General features: G+C 54.4%; 1 protein-coding gene across 3 annotated transcripts; it reads left to right on the top strand.

The window, feature by feature from the left end:
* Positions 1-4,676: 4,676 nt before the first annotated feature.
* CAPN10 (calpain 10) lies at positions 4,677-17,344 on the top strand. Of its 3 annotated transcripts, none has more exons than XM_080667782.1 (13): positions 4,677-4,996; positions 7,441-7,572; positions 8,758-8,954; positions 9,771-9,988; positions 11,982-12,123; positions 12,768-12,934; positions 13,111-13,391; positions 14,259-14,461; positions 14,568-14,823; positions 15,886-15,966; positions 16,321-16,520; positions 16,734-16,779; positions 16,949-17,344. In XM_080667782.1, exons 1-13 carry the CDS (start codon positions 4,871-4,873, stop codon positions 16,976-16,978), a joined length of 2,079 nt encoding a protein of 692 aa, XP_080523908.1. In that variant the 5' UTR covers positions 4,677-4,870; the 3' UTR covers positions 16,979-17,344. The 3 variants fall into 3 exon arrangements, with proteins under 3 accessions (XP_080523908.1, XP_080523909.1, XP_080523910.1); XM_080667784.1 differs by having other exon boundaries at positions 4,698-4,996; positions 7,441-7,491; XM_080667783.1 differs by lacking the exon at positions 15,886-15,966.
* The last annotated feature ends 4,633 nt before the right edge of the window (positions 17,345-21,977 follow it).

The following is a 21,977-nucleotide window of genomic DNA, read 5'->3' on the forward strand; positions in this document are numbered from 1 at the left end:
CACAGCTATTTAGCCAGAGAGGGTCCTGACCCCAAGGCTACCTCACAACCATGCTGTCTTCATAGCCATGCACAGAGCTATCTTGCACTGAACAAAGTTCCCTTCTTCATTGCACTCCAAACTAGGGATTCTTGTCAACATTAAATTGGCACCAAGGACCATTGGTTGACATCTCTAAATAGTCACCTGGCCACACACAGGGAGAACTGAGCAGGGAAGTGATTGCTAAATGTGGGGCTTGGCCAGGCTGTTGATAGCACCCCAGCCCAGTACAGCACCTCAGAGGGGCTTTAATGGGATTGGGGCAGGGTGCTAAAGAGATTACTACCACCCACCCCAGACAAGCCTCTTTGTTCAAAAATAAATGGGTAAGCAGAGGGGAAAAGATTCCAGTCTGCAGTGACTACAACAGCATCCATGACACACAGGGCAGCCTACATCTGACTTGAGCTCACTTCAAGGATGGGAGTCAACTGTGGGGATTACCTGCATTGTGTTTGTAATATAACTTAACATATGACCATTGGGAGCAATAGTGTGTGTGTGTGGGGGGGGGGGGGGGACGGGGGGGAATCCTATAAGGAGCATGTATTTTTTTAATCTTTATAAAAATTTATTTGAACCAAGAGGATACACCTGGAAGTGAGATCTCAACAGACTTAACTGCTTCCATATTGTTTTTATAATGGGGTTTAAAAAAAACCAACCTGAAACTTAATCTAAAACATGACCCCAACAGAATCCACTTCTCCCACAGCAATAAGCAAAGTGAACAGGTCTGCCTGGTTTGGGAATGCTGGTGTCCTATTGTGCTAGGCTGCCCTCTCCTCCCTTTGAGGTTCCATTTGTAGAATGGGACCTGTGGGATGTGTGAGGATCATACAAACTCACTGTCTCATTGTTTCAAATGAGTTTGATCCTTTGAGCTCTCAGGGGTGGAATCCTCACTTCTGCAGAACCGCCCACGATTGCTCTTAAGACTGAGATGGTCCCTGTTCCAGTCCTACATGCAAGAATTCTGAAGGCAGGGGAAGGGGACAGACCCAAGCTTCCAGGACCCCAATTCCTCTCCCCACCCCAGCTGAGACATCCTGATGTGTGGCCCTCACTCCCACAGCCCAGGACCAGGTCCAGGATCATGACCTTCACTGACCATCCCCCACAGTCCAGGACCGTGACCGTCACTGACCATCCCCCACAGTCCAGGACCATGACCTTCACTGACCACTCCCCACAATCCAGGACCGTGACCTTCACTGACCATCCCCCACAGCCCAGGACCAGCAAACACTTTGCATCACATCTCACTTAATCCTCACAACCATTGTGAACCTTCTGTACCACAAAGTTTGTAGATGAGGAGACAGAGGCTCAGACAGTGATCTGGACACCTGACCAGCAGGACCAGGTTTCCAGTGATTCTTGCTCAGATGATTTCAGAGCATTCCAGGCTCCCCAGCAGCTGCTCTAGACACCTCCTGGACCTGCTGGGGTAGACATTTGATCAATCAGGAAATCCACCCACCATCTCTCAGGGCTCAGAGGGCAGAGTGAGCTCCAGGATGTGTGGGCTGGCAGCTGGTCCTGCAGGCCCAGGGCCTTCCTGAGGTGGGGAGCTCCATGTTGAAGCCAGAGCCTGCCTCCCACCTGTCTTGGCCCTTCATGAAAATCCCAGAGAGAAGGCCTTGCTCAGAGGGGCAGGTGCCCCCCTGCCTGCAGGCCCAGGACAATGGCCCTGTTCTGTGGCTGCTGGGAGTTGGGGCATGGGGCCTGCACTGTTTTCTGGGCCTGAAAGTGCCCTGCAATTCAGACCAGTCTCTCACCAAGAATGTCTCTCACCCAAGTCTGCATCAAGCCCTTTTCCTAAACAAAAACTGTCCTTTTACTAAGTCTCATGAACTTCCTAAACTGATGGAGCCTAAAGCCAGTGCTACCTGCCTCCATCACTCAAAGCCCTGAAGGTTCCACCTCTGAACCATGTCAGAGCTCTGGACTGCCACACCCTCAGCATCTCCACAGGCTTTCAAACTGCCTGCCATCCATCTCCTGCACATGCCACTCTCATCTCACCCCTTGGGGACACAGTGGTCTAAAAATACATCTACAAATTTCCTGATGCTCTTCCCTGAAAACGTGGACCTTGACATCCTCCCCTTGGGTGTGGGCTGGACTGGTGACCCACTTCTAATGAATGGAATGTTGTAGAAAGGAGTGTGACATCATAGGTGGGTCATAACAGTGTGGCTTCTGCCTTTCCTGTCCCTTGGATCACCTGCTCTGGGAGAGACCAGCTGTCCTGACGTGAGGAAACCAGAGTAGCTTCCTGGAGTTCCACGTGACAAGAACCGAGGCCTCCTCTGAGTGAGCCTACAAGTGGAATCCTCCAGCTCACTTCAGTCCTGGCCAACATTTCCACTGCAATTCCCCAAGACCCTGAGCCAGACCACTCGAGTCACCCCACAGTCCTAACCCACTAAATTTTGGAGTAATTTGATACACAGTAAATAATTAATGCAGGGCAATTTTAGGACCGACCAGTTCTAGAGCTCAGAGACATCATCAGAGACCAAGGCTCTTTCTGTCTGCTCTGGATTCTCATCATATTGGCCTTTGTTCTCTGGTTTGTCCCCTTGTGGTCACCAGCTGGTGAACATCCCCACAGGCTGGCTGGAGAAATCCACCCTCCTGCCTTCTGTAGACTGCTTCCGGTGCCCCATTGCCCAGAGCTGGGTACATGCCCCTTTCTGAAACTCCTGACTCTGGAGCTGGGGACAGTTCCTAATGCCCCAAGTGACAACAACTACATAGAACCAAAACCAGAGCTCTTGCTGGTGAGGCAGGAGTGACTGTGCAGTGGATCCCAGTGGAATGTGACAGTTGGCCAAGCCAGGGCTGTGCCCTCAACACAGTACACCATCCCTTGCTCTCCACCAGCTAATCAGCGATCTCCTCCCCACCAGCACCTAACTTGGGGGGATTTGCAGGCATGATACGTTTCTAGTCTCTGTATCCTCATGAGAATGCAGTGTCCAGATAAATGCCTGGTTTTTGCCCACTGAACAAATGGAGAAGAGTTGTGAGGTTCGGAGGAGAGACGCCTTCTGGCAAGGAAGTCAGGGAACAACCCTTGAAAAATGACAGGGGCAGTCATCCAGGCAGAATATGGGGTGTGAGCAAAGCCATGGAGCACCGAGTCTCCAGAAAAGTGACAACCCGGGGAGTGGGGGTTGGGGAGGGGTGGGCAACAAGTGGATTTGGGTGAGGGGAGAGAAGACAAGGCTGTTTTCGTAGGACCCATGCCCCCCAATGAAGTAGAGCTCAGGCCTTTCCTGATTTCTCTTGACTACAGGACAGCCTCCAGCCTGCTGTGGGGTGAGAATCATCTTCTGTGAGAGTGAGCACCATGGGGGTCCTGAATGGTTATGAAGTAAGCCCTAGCATCCAGAGGGGTTTTGGGCAATGTGATCACCCCTTTTGTAGAACCCCAGCAGAGATGAGTACCCTAGGCCCGCAAACCAAGGGTCTGAGCCTCGCCGTGGTCGGCAAACTGCGGCTCGCGAGCCACATGCAGCTCCTTGGCCCCTTGAGTGTGGCTCTTCCACAAAATACCACGGCCTGGGCGAGTCTATTTTGAAGAAGTGGCGTTAGAAGAAGTTTAAGTTTAAAAAATTTGGCTCTCAAAAGAAATTTCAATCGTTCTACTGTTGATATTTGGATCTGTTGACTAATGAGTTTGCCGACCACTGAGGCCTAGTGGGGTCAAGGTAACACAATGCCATGCTATCACTAGCAGCTGCTACTGGACCGGGTCCTGCCCAGTCTCTCAGAGGGAGGAGCTGCAGCTGTCACAGAACCTGGGGCTCCAAGCAAGCAAAGATCAGGGGCAGGGGCTGATGGATCAGGTTGTTTTTCATCCACCAGTAGGGACCTCACTGGAAGGCCCTCTTAACCCCTGCCCGACCCTCTGTGAAGGCAGAGTGAAGTAGTTCGGAGGGGCAGGTAGAGAACAAGCCTCTGGCTGGCCGTCTTTCTTCCAGGGAACGGGATGGCGACATGCTGGTTCCTGCAGCAAAAGTGAGTCCTTGAGCAGGACCCGAAATCACTGTCTTCACCTCTCTGCAGCACTGAGCGGCCGTGAGTTGTAACCGCACGCCCAGCCCACCAGGACCAGAAGCCGGCCACCTGGGGGCCGGGAGGATGCTCCAGCGCCTGCCCTGCCCCGCTCAGGACCCAGCTTCTGATCCTAAGACGCCTTGAGACAGCCTCCCAGGCCTAGGGAGACCCTCCCCTGGGCCGTCTTATTCCCACGAACCCAGGGCACAGCTACAACACCGGCAGACCCGCCCGACCGCTAACTACTTGCCGGCCCAAGCGGGTCTTCCATTGGACCCACCCACAAAGGCGGATCCGCCGCCGCACGCCGGAAGGAGAGGCGCGTTCTGGGAGGCAGCGCTACATGCTAGGATCGGTGGTTCACGGCGCGACCTCGGCCGAGGCGGCTCCTCCGCTCCCTTCAGCCCTCATAGCCCGCAAGTCCAAGCGGTTACGACGCCCTGGCCCGACCCGCACAGGCCTAAGGATAAGACTCCCGCCAGCTCGCAGAGGGTGAACCTCGGCGGCTACAGTTCCGGGCACCTTCGGCCCGGAAGGAGAAGTGCCGCCGGGCGACGTCGCGCGTCGCTAGAGGCGAGCTCGGAAGCCACGCCCTCGGCAGCTGGGGCCACCGAGCGGCGGCTCTGACCCGGTGGAGAGCCTGGCGGAGCATTGAGGCGTCGGCCAGCCCGGGACCGGCAGCCTACTCGGCCCCTCGTGGGGCTGCGCTTCCCTTGGCTGGGGCGTGGGCTGCATATGGGAGCCCGGGGCGCCCAAGATGCGCGCGCCCGCCAGGGAGCTCTTCCGGGACCCCGCCTTCCCTGCCTCGGACTCCTCGCTCTTCTCCAGTTTCTCCACGCCGCTGGCCCAGTTCCGGGAGGACATCACGTGGAGGCGGCCCCAGGTGAGCGGCTGACGGGGTCTTGGTTAAGGTCTCTGCACGGTGTTTCCTGCAGGGGTGCGAGCGCGGAAGCCGGCGGAGCGGCCGGCTCGGTGGCCGGGGTCAGCCCGGTCTGGGCGCGCGGTGGCCCGCAGGATCTGCCTGCTGTCCTCAGGAGTAGGTTCCCAGGCTCCCTACCCCACATGGTAGCTCCCTCTGAAGCTTTTTCAGGGTGTGCTAAGCCCTGAGCTCAGGATCCCCACCTGTGAGAGCGCAGTTCCGTAGGGGATTGAGGCACAGCGAGAGGGGCGTGTCAACAGACAAACCCAGCCCCACTTCCTTGCTTCTGCTCTGAAGGGCGTCTCACCAGTTCGCTTCTAGTTGCTTGGCTCTTGTTTCTTGTGTTTGCTTGTGTGTCTGCTGATATTCTCGTGCTCTTATGGAAGGGCCAGGATGAGCCTATGAAGCAAAGCCACTCTGCTCTGCAGATTTCTCTTTTGGACCTAGTGCACCTGCATTTTCAGATGTAAACATTTTAAGGTGGTAACTTAAAGGGATGCTCTGGCCTAGTGTTATGTTGACATCTGTAGAAATTGTCTGCTGAATAAGACTGCCCTGGGACAACAAGCCTGCCTCCCCTAGGGTGTACGTCGCTGCCAGAACTTCTGGGCTCTGGTGATGGAGGCGCCTTTCTGGTGCTGCAACGCGAGGGCCTGTTTGGCCTGGGAGGAGCCACGGCATGAAGAGCTTTATAGGCTCACGAGTGGAATTAGGGTAAAAATGGATCTTAGTTGCAATGGGAGGCCACTAGAGGTTTTTTTGTAGGGGAGTGATTTAGCTGGGTATGTGTTTGAAGAAGCTCACGCTTACTGCCTGTGGGAAGTGGATGGTCAGGGCAAGAATGCCATTGCAGGGGTCCTGAGAAGGATGAAGGGGCTTAGATTAGTGTGACAGCCGTTAGCACTTTGATGGGTCTTAGTGGCCGATTAGAAGTAGAGGGTGAAGATAATGACTTCTAGATTTTGAGCCTGAGCACCTGGGTGGATGGTGGTCCCATTTGATATACTAGGGGAAAGTGGCGGGGGTGGGGTGGAAATCTAGGGTTGGTTTTGCTCTCACATGTAATTGGTGCTGTCAGTGGGCAGGTGGATGTGAGAGTTGGGAGTTCAAGACAATCCAGGTAGAGGCTCGATCTGGGAATTGGACTGTAACTGGTGGCTTACGGGCCAGGGCCTGAAAGAGAGTGTCAGAGGAGGAGGAGGACTCAGAACTGAGCCTGGAGGAGCTCTAACATTTCCCAGTGGGGTCAGCAAGTGCCGGGACAGGTATACTTGAGAATCAGCAGGCAGTGAGGTGAAAGGACACCCAGGAGTACATGGAATCATGGAAACCACCAGAGGACTGCTGGGGTTAAGGGACAGCACTCCACCACCACCCTCCCTTCTCTCTCACACACACACAAAGCACACACACACTCTTCTGATGCTGTGGAATCCAACAGGACACTGATGCCTGTTGCATTTGACAACACGGAGGTGACACTGGTAAAGAAGGTTTGGGGGTATGAAGCTAGAGGGGTCTGCAGGGGGGGGGGAGGGGACAAGTAGTAATGGCAGCTCTTTTCAGAAGTTTGTCAGTAAAGAGAAACCTAGAAGGGAAATAGTGCTGAGGGGCAATGTTGTAGAGAAGATGGAGATTCTGCTTGTGCCTTATGCTGGAGGGATTTTGCCCGAGTAGGTGGAAGAGGGAAGGGGTCTCAGGAGGAATGCAGGCCTGAAGCAGGAGAGGGGGCAGGTCAGGTGGCTTCTAATGAAGCATGAGGCGAGGACATTTTGAGAAGAGGGAGAATAGGAGGCATAAGCTCACCCAGGCTGTGAGAAAGTGAGCCTTTTAGAGAAACAGTGGGATTTCCAGAAGTATAGAGGACCCACTCAAGATTCACCATTATGAATTTAAAGTGAAACCATTTGCTCAGGTAGCTCAGCCGTTAGAGCATTGTCCCAAAACACCAAGGGTGAGGGTTTGATTCTCAGTCAGTGTACATATAAGAATCAACCAATGAATATATAAATAAGTGGAATAACAAATCAATTTCTCTCTCTCCCCTCTTCCTCTCTCTCTGCAAAAATCAATAAGTAAAATTAAAAAATAATAAAGTGAAGCCAGTTTCTAGATGAACATTTAGCTGTTTTGAGAAGGGAAGTGGTAGCATTCATCCAGAGTTGGGAGTTTTGCCAATTAAGGAATGTGGACAGACAGGGACCCCATAATCTAAGCTGGACAGAGTGACCTGAAACCAGGAGGGGCTGACAGATAATGTCTGCAAGAAGCCAGCTGCTTCCCTTCCCCTGTTAGGCAACATGGATAAGCAGAAAAGCTCCTCCCAGCCCGTCACCTAGATCCTGTGTTCTCTGTTTTAAAGACTGGCATGAGGCATGATGTAACTGTGTAATTTTCTTTATTTTTAGGAAATTTGTGCTACACCCCGGCTGTTTCCAGATAACCCACAGGAAGGGCAGGTGAAGCAAGGGCTTCTGGGGGACTGCTGGTTCCTGTGTGCCTGCGCCGCCCTGCAGAAGAGCCAGCACCTTCTGGACCAGGTGTCTGTGATAGTGCAGCTTTCTCTTCTGCTCTGTCTTCCTGTCTGCTGTGCCCAGGAAGGAAACAAGAGGCCAGGCGGCTGAACTCCTTGTTCTGTGGGGCTCTGCTGCAGCTGCTCAGCATGGGCAGTGGGGAGCTCAGCTGTCAGGCCACAGGGGCTCCCAGGCATGACGCGGTGTCCCCTCTCCTGCAGCGGTACTTTCTGCCCTGCTCTGCCAAACTCCGAGCACGCTTCTTATGGAGTCAGAACCATGCATCTGAACTAAAAAGTCAAACGTGCCAGCCTGGACAGGAAAGGGTTGGCTGAGGCAGCCTGTGCCCTGGTTTGGAATTAGTGTCCTTAGCTAGTTAACTTCTTAAATAGGTTTTAAATATAAATTGGCAAAAGATGATTGAAAATCTTTCTGACGGACACCACAGGTGTAGAAGGCCTGCTCAGACTCCCTCCCTGGACCATTGATGGCCTTCTGTTTGGCTTCTTGCTAAGTATCACCAATGAATGCAGCAATGTTCATTGACAGTGGTGACCCTGTTCAGGGCGCATCTGGGTCCCAGCCCCATGCTAAGTAAGCACAGCACATCGCTGGCTTTCACTCTCAGGCCTCACCGGATGTGACCCATTTTCACCAATGAGGGCACTAGAACCATTGTCACTGATTTCTGGCTAGTGAGTGGCAGAACCAGGACCAAACACGTCATCTAGGTGCACAGTCCCCACTGCCTCTTGGGTCAGAACAAACCTGGCAGTGAACATGGGTCCAGGTGCTGGCAGAGGTCCTGGGCTTCAGGCATCTGCAGGAGGGTTGCTGTGCCCATGGTAACCTGCCATCTGCAGCCAGCTCTGCTGAGAATTGGGTCTCATGCTTCTAAAAGTCACATTTGTTTTAGATTCAGGTCAAGGTCTTATTTGGGACATTAGGGCATATTGGTTGACTTTAAGCTTTTCGGAGACACTGGTTCCCTCACTATGGTCTTAAAATATTTTATTGAGAAGTCTGGATTTTCAGTCCAATGGTTGGCTTTCCATGAGCACTGACTCAAGGCATGGAATGAGGGCAGATCCTTTGCAGACCGCAGGGTACTGTGGGATGATACAGTGTGGTCACACTCTGGTTAGCACGCTTGGAGGGCGCTGCGAGATATTTGTCTCATGGTCTCCTTTTGCCTTTCCCTGTGCACGGTAGGTCTTTCTTCCCGGACAGCCGAGCTGGCTCGACCAGACATACCGTGGCTCCTTCACCTGTCGAGTTTGGCAGTTTGGACGCTGGGTGGAGGTGACCATAGATGATCGTCTGCCTTGTCTTGCAGGGAGACTCTGCTTCTCCCGGTGCCAGAGAGAGGATGTGTTCTGGCTTCCATTACTGGAGAAGGTCTATGCCAAGTATGTGTGCTGGAGGCTGGTGGGCTGGGCCATGCCACCTTAGACTGCCCCCAGGAGCATGTCTCTGCTCTCCCTCACTGCAGAATCCTGTCATTTCCAGGCGCTTGGTGGCAGGTCCTGGGGTGGGGCTGACTGGTCCAGAGACAGGAACTCTTGAGGCTTGGCCTGTGGTTTGCCTCCCTTTCCCTGCCCTTATTTCACAGGTGGGCATGAGGGAGGGTGTGTGTTTTCTTCCTTTCTCTTTCCTCAAACCCCAGCAAGAAAGATGTTTCCATCTATTTGTTTTTCACCCCTGGGGACAGGCTGCCTCTCTGCAGGTTGTTGGGGAGGAAAGAGGCCAGCTAGGTATCAGCCTTTTTATCTGGTTCTGACTGAGCCCAAAACCCTCATGCAGAGTGAATCGAGGCCCTTCCCTCCTAGAATGCATTTACCATCTTGCTGACAGTGAACTGATAGGCAGGCCTTTGTACCGAGGACAGGAGGGAGGCCTGCTGCTGACATTGGGGTTGGATCCCATCAGATGGAGTGGATGTCACAGCCTGTGCCCACACTGCCTCACGCTTGTGCCCACACTGGCAGTAGAAGAGGTTCTGCACGTGGCAGAGGCGGCTGGGCTTTGCTGGGACACTGCATGTCAGCCGTGAAGGCGTAATTGCGTCTGGGTGTGGTTGAGGGCGAGGCAGCAGGAAAGAATAGTGATGGAAGCCAGGTAGATGGGATCACAGGATGATTTGGAGTGTTGTAGACCAAGGGGATAGAAGAGAGCCAGGGTACTGCTCCCCTTGCCTGAGGCTCATTCCTGTGTCTGTCTCCCAGGGTCCATGGGTCCTACGAGCACCTATGGGCAGGGCAGGTGGCAGATGCCCTGGTGGACCTAACCGGTGGCCTGGCAGAAAGGTGGAACCTGAAGAACTTGGCAAGCAGCAGTAGCCAACAGGATGGGTCTGGCGGCTCAGAGCCCAAGACTTGTTGGCAGCTGCTCAGCCTCAAGGAGCGGTGTCTGATCAGCTGCTCAGTGTTCAGCCCCAGAGCAGGTGAGGCGGTGGTCATGCAAAGGGCCTACACACACACACACCCTCAGATCCTGTAGGCAATCCCTGAGGCCCTGTCTGGAATGAGTACAAAGTGGGGACATTTGTTCTACCAAGCTGGTGTCCGGCTGTGTGACCTTGTCCTGCTGCCTGCCCCTCTCCAGAGGGAGGGGTCTCTTTTCCCTTGACCAGGACTTCCAGGGCAGGCAGGAGCCTGTGTGAGGTCACCGCCTAGGAAGCACATGGTGGCATCATCTCTGGCTCAGCTGGCAACCTGTGAAATCAGCACTCAGGTTTCCACTGTAGTGATATGTATGTTTTTTGTTTGTTTTTTCAAAGGCAATCACCACCATAATCAAGTTTATTATTCCAATGGCACTAATACAGCTTTGAGGTGCTCATGGTGACATTGCACAAAATTTCCTGCCTTCTAGCTTCTGTCCAAACAGAAATGTCTACCTGTTTGTTCTTTCCCCCTTTTTGGGGGAAAATCCACTGTGGACCATTTACCCAAATAAACCCCTTAATGCGTTTTAATTCTTCTTCTTCTTTTTTTTTTTTTTTTTTTTGGACATTTGAGTTTTCCTCAGAAATGGAAAGAAGTGTTGTGTGTTCATTGAAGAAAAGTTGTTGAAAGGAAAAACTCCCTCAAAACGTAGCTACCTTTGACTTTTTAGTATACTTTCTCAGTTTTTCATAAATGTACTTTTTGCATTCTGCATCCTAGATTTTCTATGTTACATAAACTTTGTCAACTTATCTCATTAGTGGATCTGCTGTAGCTTCTTTCATCTTTCCCTTCATGTTGGAAGTTTAAGGTCTTTCTGATTTTATGTTGTTATAAATAACAGCATCTCTATGCATACAAGTTTCCTATTTAGTATTATTTCCACAATGGAATTTTTTTATATATATATATATATATATATATATATATATATATATATATATACATACACACACATACATATACACACACATATATATACACACACATATATATATATATATATATATATATATATATATATGTATATATATTTTAATTGATTTCAGAGAGGAAGTGGGGGAGAGAGAGAGAGAGAGAGATGACAGAGAATCATTGATCGGCTGCCTCCCGCACACCCCCTATTGGAGATTGAGCCTGAAACCTGGGCATGTGCCCTGACTGGGGATCAAACTGTGACCTCCTGGTTCATAAATTGACACTCAACCATTGACCCACACGGGCCAGGCCATAATGGAATATTTTATCAAAGACTATGAACGTTGAAATAAATTGGGTCTTGTTGACAATTATGCTCCTGGTGTATGTGTGAGGATTGGCACAGGCCAGGGACAGACTTCTCCCCTGAGGGTGGGCTAGATACAGGCTGCTGGAGGTCAGCTGGAGCCCACTGAAGTGGCAAGGGGCTGGGGACATGGGTGGTAGCTACAATGCCATTCTGAATAAAGCATTTAGAGACAGCCCAGGAGTTTCTTCTCTTTGCGTTGGACCACCACCCCTCCTCTCCAGGTAGGTGTCGTCCTGTTTGGCTCCTTCTATGTCTTCTGTCTCTTGTCTCAGGGCAGGTGGAGTTGTTTCTCCTCGGACCGCCAGTCCTCCCACTGCCCATCCATCCCCTGCCTCCCCAGTTGGCATTGCCAAGTCATCTCCCTTTTCCCTTGGTGGTCACAGACTGTTGATGACAGTGCTAACAGTAGCACTTTTGAGACCTGGCCCTGCACCAGGCATCCTGCATGGCCATGTGATGAGCTAGTGAGGCCCAGAGAAGGGAATGAGCTGCCAGGCCTGGTCCAGTTCCCTCGCTGGGGCTCTGTGCTGCCTAAGGCCACTGCTGAGCTAACTGTCCACAGTGGTTAGGAAAGGAGCCCCAGGTGATCTGTGGGATCTGGGTGCCTGCGGGGCTGGACCAGTCCCCAGGGAAGGAGACAAGACCTGTGCATCTGCTGGGTTTGGGGATTCCTGCCCTTGACTGAGCTGTTCCTCGCCTAGGTGCCAGGGAGCTGGGGGAATTTCACGCCTTCATCGTCTCGGACCTGCGCAAGCTCCGGGGTCAGGCTGGTCAGAGCATCTTGCTGCTTCGCATTCAGAACCCCTGGGGCCGGCGGTGCTGGCAGGGGCCTTGGAGAGAGGGGTGAGTGCAGTTGGCACTGCCATCAAGGGGAGGGGGGTGCAGGCCCAGAGGGGCATCCTGGGCCCCCATGCCGTGGTTGGTGCCATGGTAGTTTCTGTGGTCAGGACAGTGCTCAACTGGCTCCCAGGAAGGCCCCCTTAACCTTAAGGCCACATGGTCTGTGCTTGTTGTCAGGTGGTCCAGGAGGCTGGCTTAGTGCTTGGTGCTGAGGGTGCCCATGGAAGAGTAGATCCCAGCCAGGCTGAGGGACAGGGACCTATGAGATGCCTACGCTATGTCCTCAGCTTGGCTTTAAGACCCGTAACTGATGGACGAGGGTGCTGTGACAATCCCCTTAGGTGGCCGGGGTGGTGAGCAGATCCCACACTTGGTCTGAGCAACCACACCTGAAGCGATGTCCTGTCACTGCTCACTGACACATTCACTCATCCAGGTCATATGGCAGGAGGAGAGGTGATGGCCCTGAGGAAGGTTCAGCCCAGGGCAAATGGAAGCGTGGGAAGGGGCATAGAGTTTGGCCCCAAGGTGCTTCAGGGACAGGGTTCTCAGGACACCCCCTGTCCCTTGTCTCCCCTTGCCCCACTGCACGGTCAGTGCTGTCACTCTCAGATGAGAGATCTCTGCTGACCTGAGTTTCCTGCCAGGGGTGAAGGGTGGACCCAGGTGGACCCAGTGGACTCGGTGGAGCTGCTGTCCCAGCTCCAGGAAGGGGAGTTCTGGGTGGAGGAGGAGGAGTTTCTCCGTGAATTTGATGAGGTCACCATTGGCTACCCGGTCACGGAGGCTGGCCACCTGCAGAGCCTCTACTCAGGTAACCAGTACCATTCCTGGAGCAGCCTTCGGGGTGCAATGCGGCCACCCGAATGGACTCTGCTTTCTGAAGTCAAGCCTGAGCAGGCACCCGCATCCCCGTGCGGTGGCTCCCGGTGGGGGAGGCTGGTGTCTGTGAGCATGGGGAGCCTGACCTGTGGTGTGCTCTTGCCCTAGAGAAGGTGCTCAGCCACACTCAGGAGCTGCCGGGAGCCTGGGTCCAGGGGCAGTCCGCAGGAGGCTGCCGGAACAACAGCGGCTTTCCCAGCAACCCCAAGTTCTGGCTGCGGGTCTCAGAACCAAGTGAGGTGTACATTGCCCTCCTGCAGAGGCCCAGGATGCGCACGGTGGACTGGGCCGGCCGGGCCCAGGTGCCGGTGGGGGGCAGCCGCATTGTATGGAGCCCGGCAAGCATCCCGGGCAAGGACTACCCTGCCGTGGGTCTGCACCTCTGGAAGGTAACTCCGCTGGGCCAGCTTCCCACTCACTGAAGTACAGGGTCCAAGATGGGAGGCACGTGGATGTCTGAATCCTAGGAGCTGCAGTGCTGGGACACGCATGACTGACAAGAGCCCCACAGGCCTCCCCGCCCTGCCCTGGCTGTCCTGGGGATCATGTGCCTGCTGGGGCTCCCACAGACCCGGCACTGAGAAGACTGGGTTCCCGGCCTGGCCCCGCGTGTGTCTGAGAGCCAAAGGAAACCAGAACCAAAGCCCCGAGTCGGTGGGGCTCTGGGGGCTGGTGTTTGTGGAGGTCTGAGCCCAGCTTGGCTTCTTGTGGGACCTGGAGAGGTCACTCCACCCTCCCTGTGCCCTCAGTCACCTCCCTATCAGTGGGGATGGTGACAGCTGATCCTGTGGGATTGTGCAAGGAGCCCTCTGGCCCCCAATGGAGATGCCTGTCCTGGGTACAGGAGCATGCCTCGTGCAGGAACTTGCCTGTTTGCTGCCATGGCCTAGTTTTTAGTCTTTGTATGTCCTGCCAAGGTCTCATAGCACAAGGCACAGTGTTCCCTGTCCCTCTGTGGCTGTGGCTTACATCGTATTCCTTTCCTCCTGCTGAGTTGCTGGAAAGCCTTTTATCCAGCAGCCCCAGGTTGCAGTAGCCGTGGGCACAGCCCTTTCACATCTGTGTGTCCCGGGGCAGGAGGTCCTACATGCTCTCGTGGGGACAGACTAAGTGGAAGCCCAGGGTCATGGGCATTTTCAGCCGGCCCCTGGGAAGTGGAGTGCTTTCATGTGTTAACTCCTTTGAGGAGAGGCCCTGATGCCAGGAGTGGGTGGGGCAGGTCTCTGTGAGTTCCCACACAGGCCTCCTCTCTACAGGTGGAGAAGCGGCGGGTCAGCCTGCCCAGGATCCTGTCTACACCCCCTGTGGCTGGCACTGTGTGCCATGCGTATGACCGCGAGGTCCATCTCCGCTGTGAGCTCACCCCCGGCTACTACCTGGCCGTCCCCAGCACCTTCTTAAAGAATGTGCCAGGACAGTTTTTGCTCCGGGTCTTCTCCAGCGGGAGAGTCTCCCTCAGGTGAGGGGCCTGGCCATTTCTTTGGGGGCCTGTGTGCTCCTGCCTTGACCAAGGCAGGCCAGACGGTGCCTTTAGCCCCCGTCCTGTGCTTGTCTTTCCCGGGCAGTGCCATCAAGACAGTGGTCCAGAGCCCTGGCCCTGGGGAGACCCTGATGGCAGGAGAGTGGGAGACTGTGCAGCTGCAGGGCTCCTGGAAGATCGGCCAGACAGCCGGGGGCAGCCGGAACTTCGCCTCCTACTCCAGCAACCCCTGCTTCCCCCTCACGGTCCCTGAGGGTTCAGGCCCCCGCTGCGTCCGGATCACTCTGCACCAGCACTGCCTAGACAGCGACTGCCACCCCATTGGCTTCCATGTTTTCCAGGCAAGCTCTGAGAGCTCTTGGGAGTCTGGGGCACTGTGAGCCAGGATGGGGTGGGGCGTGATGTGGAGCCCTGGACTTAGTCATTTGGGCATGTTGCCCAGGCTGGCCGGTCATGTGCATGACTCATTTCTAGGTTTCATCAAGTCTGTAATTCACTGGGGGTCACAGGTAGCTCAGGCATCCCCTTGTCCCTTTGCTCTGGCTCAGAACAACTATGTCATGGGGTCAGTTCTCCCCAGGGCAGTGCCTCCCACCCAGGAGGCCAGTGGCATCACCCAGGAGTGATCAAACACCAGCAGCACCCCAGAGCTGTGTAACCCTGCCCTCTACCCATGGCCCGCAGCATGAGGCTGTTCCTGGGTGCGTGTGTACCCCTGAGAGCCAGGGAGAAGTGGGTGATGGCGAGGGTTTGTGGGAAAGCACAGTAAAGGGGGTTTGGGGAAGGCCACACTGTTTAAGACCATTGGGGAACTGACAGCCACTCTGCTGCCCAAATGGCGCTGCCAGGGGTTTCAGATCAGAAAGAAAACAAAGCCAGGTGGTGGTGAGGAGCTTGCAAGGTCCCCGAGGTTCTCGGGGCCAGGCAGCTCAGTCTGAGGGCTACAGTGGGCTCAGCTGTGTGGGGTGGCTCCTGAATCCCAGGCAGGTCCAAGGAAAGTGGGGGCTTCCAGGAACTCAGGCTGAAAGTATATTGTCCCCACTTTCTACCTAGAATGGCTGTGAGCCCAGAGGAGTCCAGAAGGGGGTGCTGCCAGTGAGTCATAGCCACCCAGAGCACCTTCCTTGGCGGTCGGCGCTCTCTCCCACCATGTAGGCAAAACATGCTTAGCAGACCTATAGTTGGAGAAAGGGGAGAAGTCAGAAGTTGCAGGCCCAGACCGCATGGCCAATGAGGCTCTTCAGCCCACACACTGTTGTGCTCCCAGGGGCCCAATTCTAGACGGGCAGGGTGAAGTGGCTGGTGTTCCGGGATCTGAGGGGGGAAGAGGCACACATAGCCTGGAGCACAGGTGATCTGGGGAGAGGCTAGGATTTTCTGATTGAGAAGGTTCTGTACCCTAGAGAATGGGCAGACTGCTGAGAAACCCCCTTCCCAAGAGCGGAGACACCAGGAGCTTGGAAAAAAGTGCCAGTGGCCAGCAGGTGCCTCAGGACCTAAGCAGGGGCAATTTGGGTGGTTCCCAGGCATGGGCACCTGACACCTGATGGGGCTTCCTGGCAAGGGTGGCAGGGCCTCAGTGAGTGGTGAGCCCAGCTTTGGGGGGCTGCTGCTGCTCCTTGGAAGGGGGCGCATGTATGGTGGGGGACCAGGCATGAAGCCCCAGGAGGTCCAAGCAGACTGCAGCCGGGGCTGCTCCAGCCCAGCACACCCTCAGCATGTCCCCAGCTGGGGCTGCTTTGGGCCTGGGAAAGAGAGCAGCCCGACTGAGACTGAGGACAGTGGGCATCTCTAGCTGCCCCATGGACGGGCTTCCTAGTCAGTCTGTGCCTCCCTAGGTTCCAGCGGACAGCGGGGGCCAGGGCACGCCCTCCCTGCTGCTCCAGAAGCCTCTGCTGAGCTGTGTGCCACATTGCTACACCCAGGAAGTGAGCCGCATCTGCCACCTGTCTGCAGGCACCTACAGGGTTGTGCCCTCCACCTACCTGCCAGACACAGAGGGGGCCTTCACAGTGACCATCGCAACCAGAATAGACAGGTGGGGCGGTGGGGGACTGTAGTCCTCAGGACCTTAGTGCCCACCTTCACTGTGTTCTCCCGCCTGCCTCACATTGCTTGCTGTTAGCTGTCCTGGTGTAGACCAGGGGCTGACACAGTACCTGGGGACTCCTTGCCTGTCAGCCTATGGGGGTATAGATGCGCCTGCGTGCTGGGGAGGGGCCTTGGGCTGACCCAGGTGTTCTTTCCACAGACACTCCATTCACAGCCAGGAAATGCTGGGGCAGCTCCTCCAAGAGGTACATGGGGCCTGGGAGGGGCTTCCTGGTGCCCTGGGGCCTTCATTCCCCAGCCTCTCCCAGTGAGTCACACTGCGGACTGGGCTGTGTCCTGAGGCATGAGGTGCACTGTGTCTTCCCCGCTGTCCAGGCAGCCACTGCCCACACCTCACCATCTTTCCTTTCACAGGCCTCCTTCATGGCAGTGATGAAGACCTAACTGGATAACCCCACTGGAGTCCTCAGAGGCCTCCCTTGGCCCATGATGTCCTCACACAGCGTCCTTGCTCAGTGCCACCAGCCTCAGTGCTGTAGCTGCCAGTCCTGCACTGAGCAGCTGCATGTGCCTGTGGCACTAGGTGAAGGTTCCTCATTCTGGAGAGAGGCAGCCCCGGGGTCAGGCAGGTGCTGCAGGGAGGGCAAGAAAGGCCCAACGCAAGTGTCCTGGTCCCCAAGCCATGACAACAGCTCCGCGGAGTCCCTCGGGGCTCCAGAGAGGCCTCATAGCTGATAGACGAGTGTGTCAGCACACAACTGTTTGCAGCACTTCTGGATGTAACTTTATAAACATGAATACTGAGCAGTTTACAGATGTCTTATTTCAGGCAGGGAGACACTGGGAGGATCGCAGCCTCCAAGGTGGGAAGGTTCAGGGAGGAGGAGGGTGGTGAGACAATGTTCGGAGGGTCAAGGAAGAGGTTCTGGTGCACAGGGCAGGTGCAGAAGGGATGCTTCCTGCCATCTCCCCACCTGGCAGCCTTGCCATCACCAACCAATGGTATTCCCAGGTGTGGAAAGGCAGGCACCGGAGAACCCGAGGCCTGGTGTTCCGTTGCGCGGCATTGCCACATGCAGTCAGTGTTGACACTTGCAAGTGGACGTGCCTGGGACCCCTCCCCATGTCCGACACAGCAAACCCCATCTTGCTCCTCTGACTCAGTCTGCATCATGTCAACATCAGCCAGGGCGTCCAGCCAGCTGAGTGTCTGTCCTGGGAAAAATTGCCACTGCCTATTGTCCAGACCGCACAAGTGACCTGCTTCTAAGCTTTCCCAACTGCTCTTCATGGCTACACCCCTGTGTCTGAGGCCTAGTGATCTGGATTAGAGCTGCCCTGCAGTGGAACGCCCCAGTCCATAGGGGCCACACGAACTCAAATGGAGACACAATGGAGCCACCACTCCCACATCTTCAGGGAGGTCCTCATGTTCAACCCCTGTGGTGCCAGTGTTACCACTGTAATTAGTTATTAATATTAATAATAGGAAAGGAGCTAAGGGGAGGCCAGACAATATAAGCATAGCCATCAGGAACCTGCAATTTCACACCACCAGGGAACCACCAGTCCGGTCCCTGCAGGTCACTGGCAGAACTGAACAAAGGGGAAGATGGGTATGGGCAGTGAAGTGGGTGATGTAGGGAAAATACTTGCCTGTTAGTCTAACCTTAGAACAAAGATAATTGGCCAGAGGGGTGGAGCCACAGCAAGCCTGAGAAAATTTGGGAATATATCATCCTGAGACAAAGGAATTCACTCTTGTTCCTCTGCCTGCCTTTGCTCCTGTATTCTCTCCAAAGCCATATGGCCCTAGAAACTACATGGCCCAAGGCCATGTGGACCCTACACACATGGGCTGCAGCTGGGGACACAAGCTAAGCTAGCCAGATGCTGGACGGGACTGTGCACATGTGGAGTGGAGACTGGACACTGGCTTTAATCCTAGCTTTGTGAAGACAAAATAGGACTTTTCCTTGGTGGGACAGGGGAAAAGGGGAACTTGGAAACTCAGGGGTTTAATTCCACACAAATAAACACCACTTATTCTCCCATGTGAATCTCAGGAAAGTCCTTTCCTTGTGACATCACAAGAAGCCTACTTCCACAGGTGATAGGTGGGGACACAGAGGGCACCCCACCGATAATACCGGTTTTGATTTGTCTGTAGGGTGAAGGTTTCGGTGTCCCCTTGGCCTTTCTGACTGACATACCTGACCCACTGAGGGTGCTGATCATCTGCCATGTGTCAGCCCCAATTATGTGCTTAGAGACTAGGAAGTGAACCCAAGAGCCCACTCTTGCCACTGATTGGTCAAGCCAGCTGTGTGTGCACCCCTGCTCCAGGCAGATCGCTGGCCCTGGGGGCTGCTCCAGCTGAGCCTGCACCTCCGGGCTTTGTCATCCATCCATCTTCTGTTTTCCACTTGTTTTGCTGCGAAGCAGTTTGATTACATGAAAAGTGAGAAAGCCAAGCATTATGTCACCCATTAAGATTCCCCGCAGGGTGGCCCTGTGTGTGTGTGGGGGGGGGGGGGGCGGGGGGAGTACCACCCTTCCAAAGGAGGAGGCTGTGGTACACAATGTGAGATGCGGCTAACTGCCCCATCACATCTGGGCAAGGGGCCCAGAACTCTCAAAGGCAGGGGCTAGCCTTTCTGGGACAGGGGTGAGGGTAGCAGCTGGTGCTGGCTCCTCCCCAAAACCCTTGGGTGACTCACCCTTTCCCCGCTGAGGCACCCTGGCTGTGACAGGATCTGGGACAAGTCTTGGTCTCTCGTTGGATGGTGGGGAAGAACTTGCTTGACAGAGGGCCCAGTTGGGACTCCACTGCGGGCTGGTGAGGCAGTGGCCCTCAGGGCTTCTAAGACCTGTGTGGTTGGAGCAGTCGAGCATGGTCTCCATGCCCCTCCCAGCCAGCCCCTCCTTCCTGGGCCTGAGCTGGCCTTACATGGACCTTACAGACACAGGCAGAGCTGAAGGAGACCTTCCCTGGGGCAGCCTCTGCAGCCACAGGGCCTGGATCCACTCAGTGCAGCCAGTCTCTGGTCTTCAGTCTCTGGGCTCCAATGTCCTTGAAAACCTGTCTGGGCTCTGTCCCCATTCACAGTGTGCCCTCCACACCTCCATCCCGGCTTCGGCCCTCTGGTTTGCCCTGGAGTCCTTGGTAGCCTTGGTAGCGGGGGTGGGCCAGCCTGTCCAGAGGAGTGGAGGAACATGGGCTATTCCTCATTCTTCCAGGGTCTGAGCAGGTCCCCCTCCCACCCCATGGGCTATCTCCCATGCCTGAGACACCTGGGCCTCAGTCTTTGTATTCTCACATCTGTGGCCGGATCGGAGCCCAGTGCAGGGCAGCCAGGCTGAGCTGGGGTTCCATGGAACCCAGAGGAGCAGCCTGCCCAGCCAAGCTGAGTGCCAGCGCTAAGCCCAGGGCTATGTCCAGCCAGAGCCAGGCCTATCTGGGGTCCGTCCCCAGATGCTCTGTGGACCTGCCAGCAGGGGGTGAAGACTGCCTCCCTCCCGTGCACAGTAGCCGGCAGTTGTAGCGGGCAGGTGTGAGTGTGTGCAGGTGAGAACAGCTTTCCCATCCTTCTCAGCAGACTTTGCCCGCTTTGTTTGCGGTTCCTTCTCATTTTCACTTCCTGCTGCAGAGGCATGGTGCCTTCTCCAGGGGAGCCGTGTCCTACCCAGTCCTGGTCCTGGGTCTTCTCTCCAAAGTCTTCGCCCACCCTCCCTCCCCCAAGCCTGGATCAGCGTGGAGGGTGGCAGAGTTTCTGCGGTGAGTACTGAGACCCTGGTGCCCTGCGAGCAGGTAGACAGGGAAGGGGCCTGGCCTGCCAGACTTCCTGGACATGAGGCGGGATGGAAAGGCGGCAGGGACAGCCAGACTGCCGCCAAGTTCTCAGATGTTCCAGGCTCTCTTCTCTCTGTCTCTGTTCACAATAATTTCTTGCTCAGTGTCCCATGGATGCTTCATTTGATTTTACTGGATTCCGCCCCCAACGTTTAACAGATTTAAACTGGTTTTGCTGCATTTTGAGGTGAATAGAAGAGTCATGTTGCTCCTGGGAACACTTTGGGGTCTTTGGACATGGCTGTGCTCCTTAGGGAAGGGTCTTCTCCAGTTTTGAGGGTGGGTTTGGGGACAGGCTGTGCCCACCAGCTCCCTGTAGTATTCAGTTCTGCAGGTCTGGGGCCCCTAGATAGTCCTGACAAGGAGGTGGCAGATGATGTGTGGGGCTGGTCCTTGATTAGGGTCAGCCAGGAGCAGGGCAGAAGCTGGCAAAAGCTGGGCATCCCAGGGAATGAAAATGAGCTCTCTGTGCCTGAAGTACAGGTGGGAGAAGGGCAACGCTAAGGCTGGAGGGGTAGGTAAAGAAAGGGCCTTGAGGCCGTTTAAAGAGCTTGGGTCTTCTCTCTTGGGCAGGGGCAGCCATTGCAGTTTTAAGCAGGGCCTGATGTGAGTTTTATTTGACATCTCCCTCTGGCTGAGGTCTTGGGGATAGACTGGAGGTTGGGGACCAACTTGAAGACTGTTGCAGACATTCAAGGAACAGATGGTTGTGTCCTAGCTAGGCGAGAGGTGGTGGAGGCCGAAAGAAGAGGTCAGTGTCGAGATATGCCCAGGAAGCATAACCAGCAGACACGACACTTGAGGCTTCAGGGTTTGATTGTATAGATCAGTATGAGAATCCATGAGCATGGTATACCTCTCCATCTACCTTCATCTATGGAGACCTTCTTGAGTCTCTCTCAGCAGTATTTTGTAGCTTTGAGCATACACGTTTTACTTTTTTCTTAAGTACTTTGTTTTTTGATGCTTATAAATGCTATTGTATTTTTAGTTTCCTTTTTTCAGTTGTTTATTGCCCAAGATACATTTTTTTGTCTATTAATCTCGTAGCCTATAACATTGCTAATTCATTTACTGGTTTATAGTTATGGGGTAAGTTCCTTTGGATTTTCTGTATACACAATGATGTCATAATGTGAAAATAGAAAGGTTTACTTCTCCCTTGCCTGCCTGGAAGCATTTTTTTTTTTTTTTGCCTCATTTCCCCTGATTAGAGTCCAGAACCATCGGAGTGGAGTTGGTAGGCACTGTCCTTGCTACTAAGCACAGTGGGAGCTTCCAGTCCCCCAAGTGAGTACGGTGTTTCCTATAGGTTACCTGTGATGTCAGGTCAAGGGAGTTTCCTTCCATTCCTAGCTGCGTTTCTATCATAAATAGGTGTTGGATTTTGTCAAATGATTTTTTTGGTATTGACTGAAAGGATTATATAAATGTTCTTTTTATTAATGTAATTAATTCTATTGATTGGCGTTCTAATGTGGAAATAACCCTTACATTCCTGGGGAGCTGTGCAGGTGTCACTGACCTCAGGAGAGGCTGGCGCTCTGCTCAGGGTCTGGCCAAGGCGGTGCTGACAGATCTATGCTGGAG

This window comes from Plecotus auritus, assembly GCF_963455305.1.
Source record: "Plecotus auritus genome assembly, chromosome: 5".
NCBI lineage: Eukaryota > Metazoa > Chordata > Mammalia > Chiroptera > Vespertilionidae > Plecotus > Plecotus auritus.

Excerpts from the sequence above, each read along its gene's own strand:
- CAPN10 (XM_080667782.1), top strand. The coding sequence starts at position 4,871 with ATGCGCGCGCCCGCCAGGGAGCTCTTCCGGGACCCCGCCTTCCCTGCC. Across the intron at positions 4,997-7,440 it reads TCACGTGGAGGCGGCCCCAG|GAAATTTGTGCTACACCCCG; the intron begins GTGAGCGGCTGA and ends CTTTATTTTTAG. Across the intron at positions 14,462-14,567 it reads AGCGGGAGAGTCTCCCTCAG|TGCCATCAAGACAGTGGTCC; the intron begins GTGAGGGGCCTG and ends TTTCCCGGGCAG.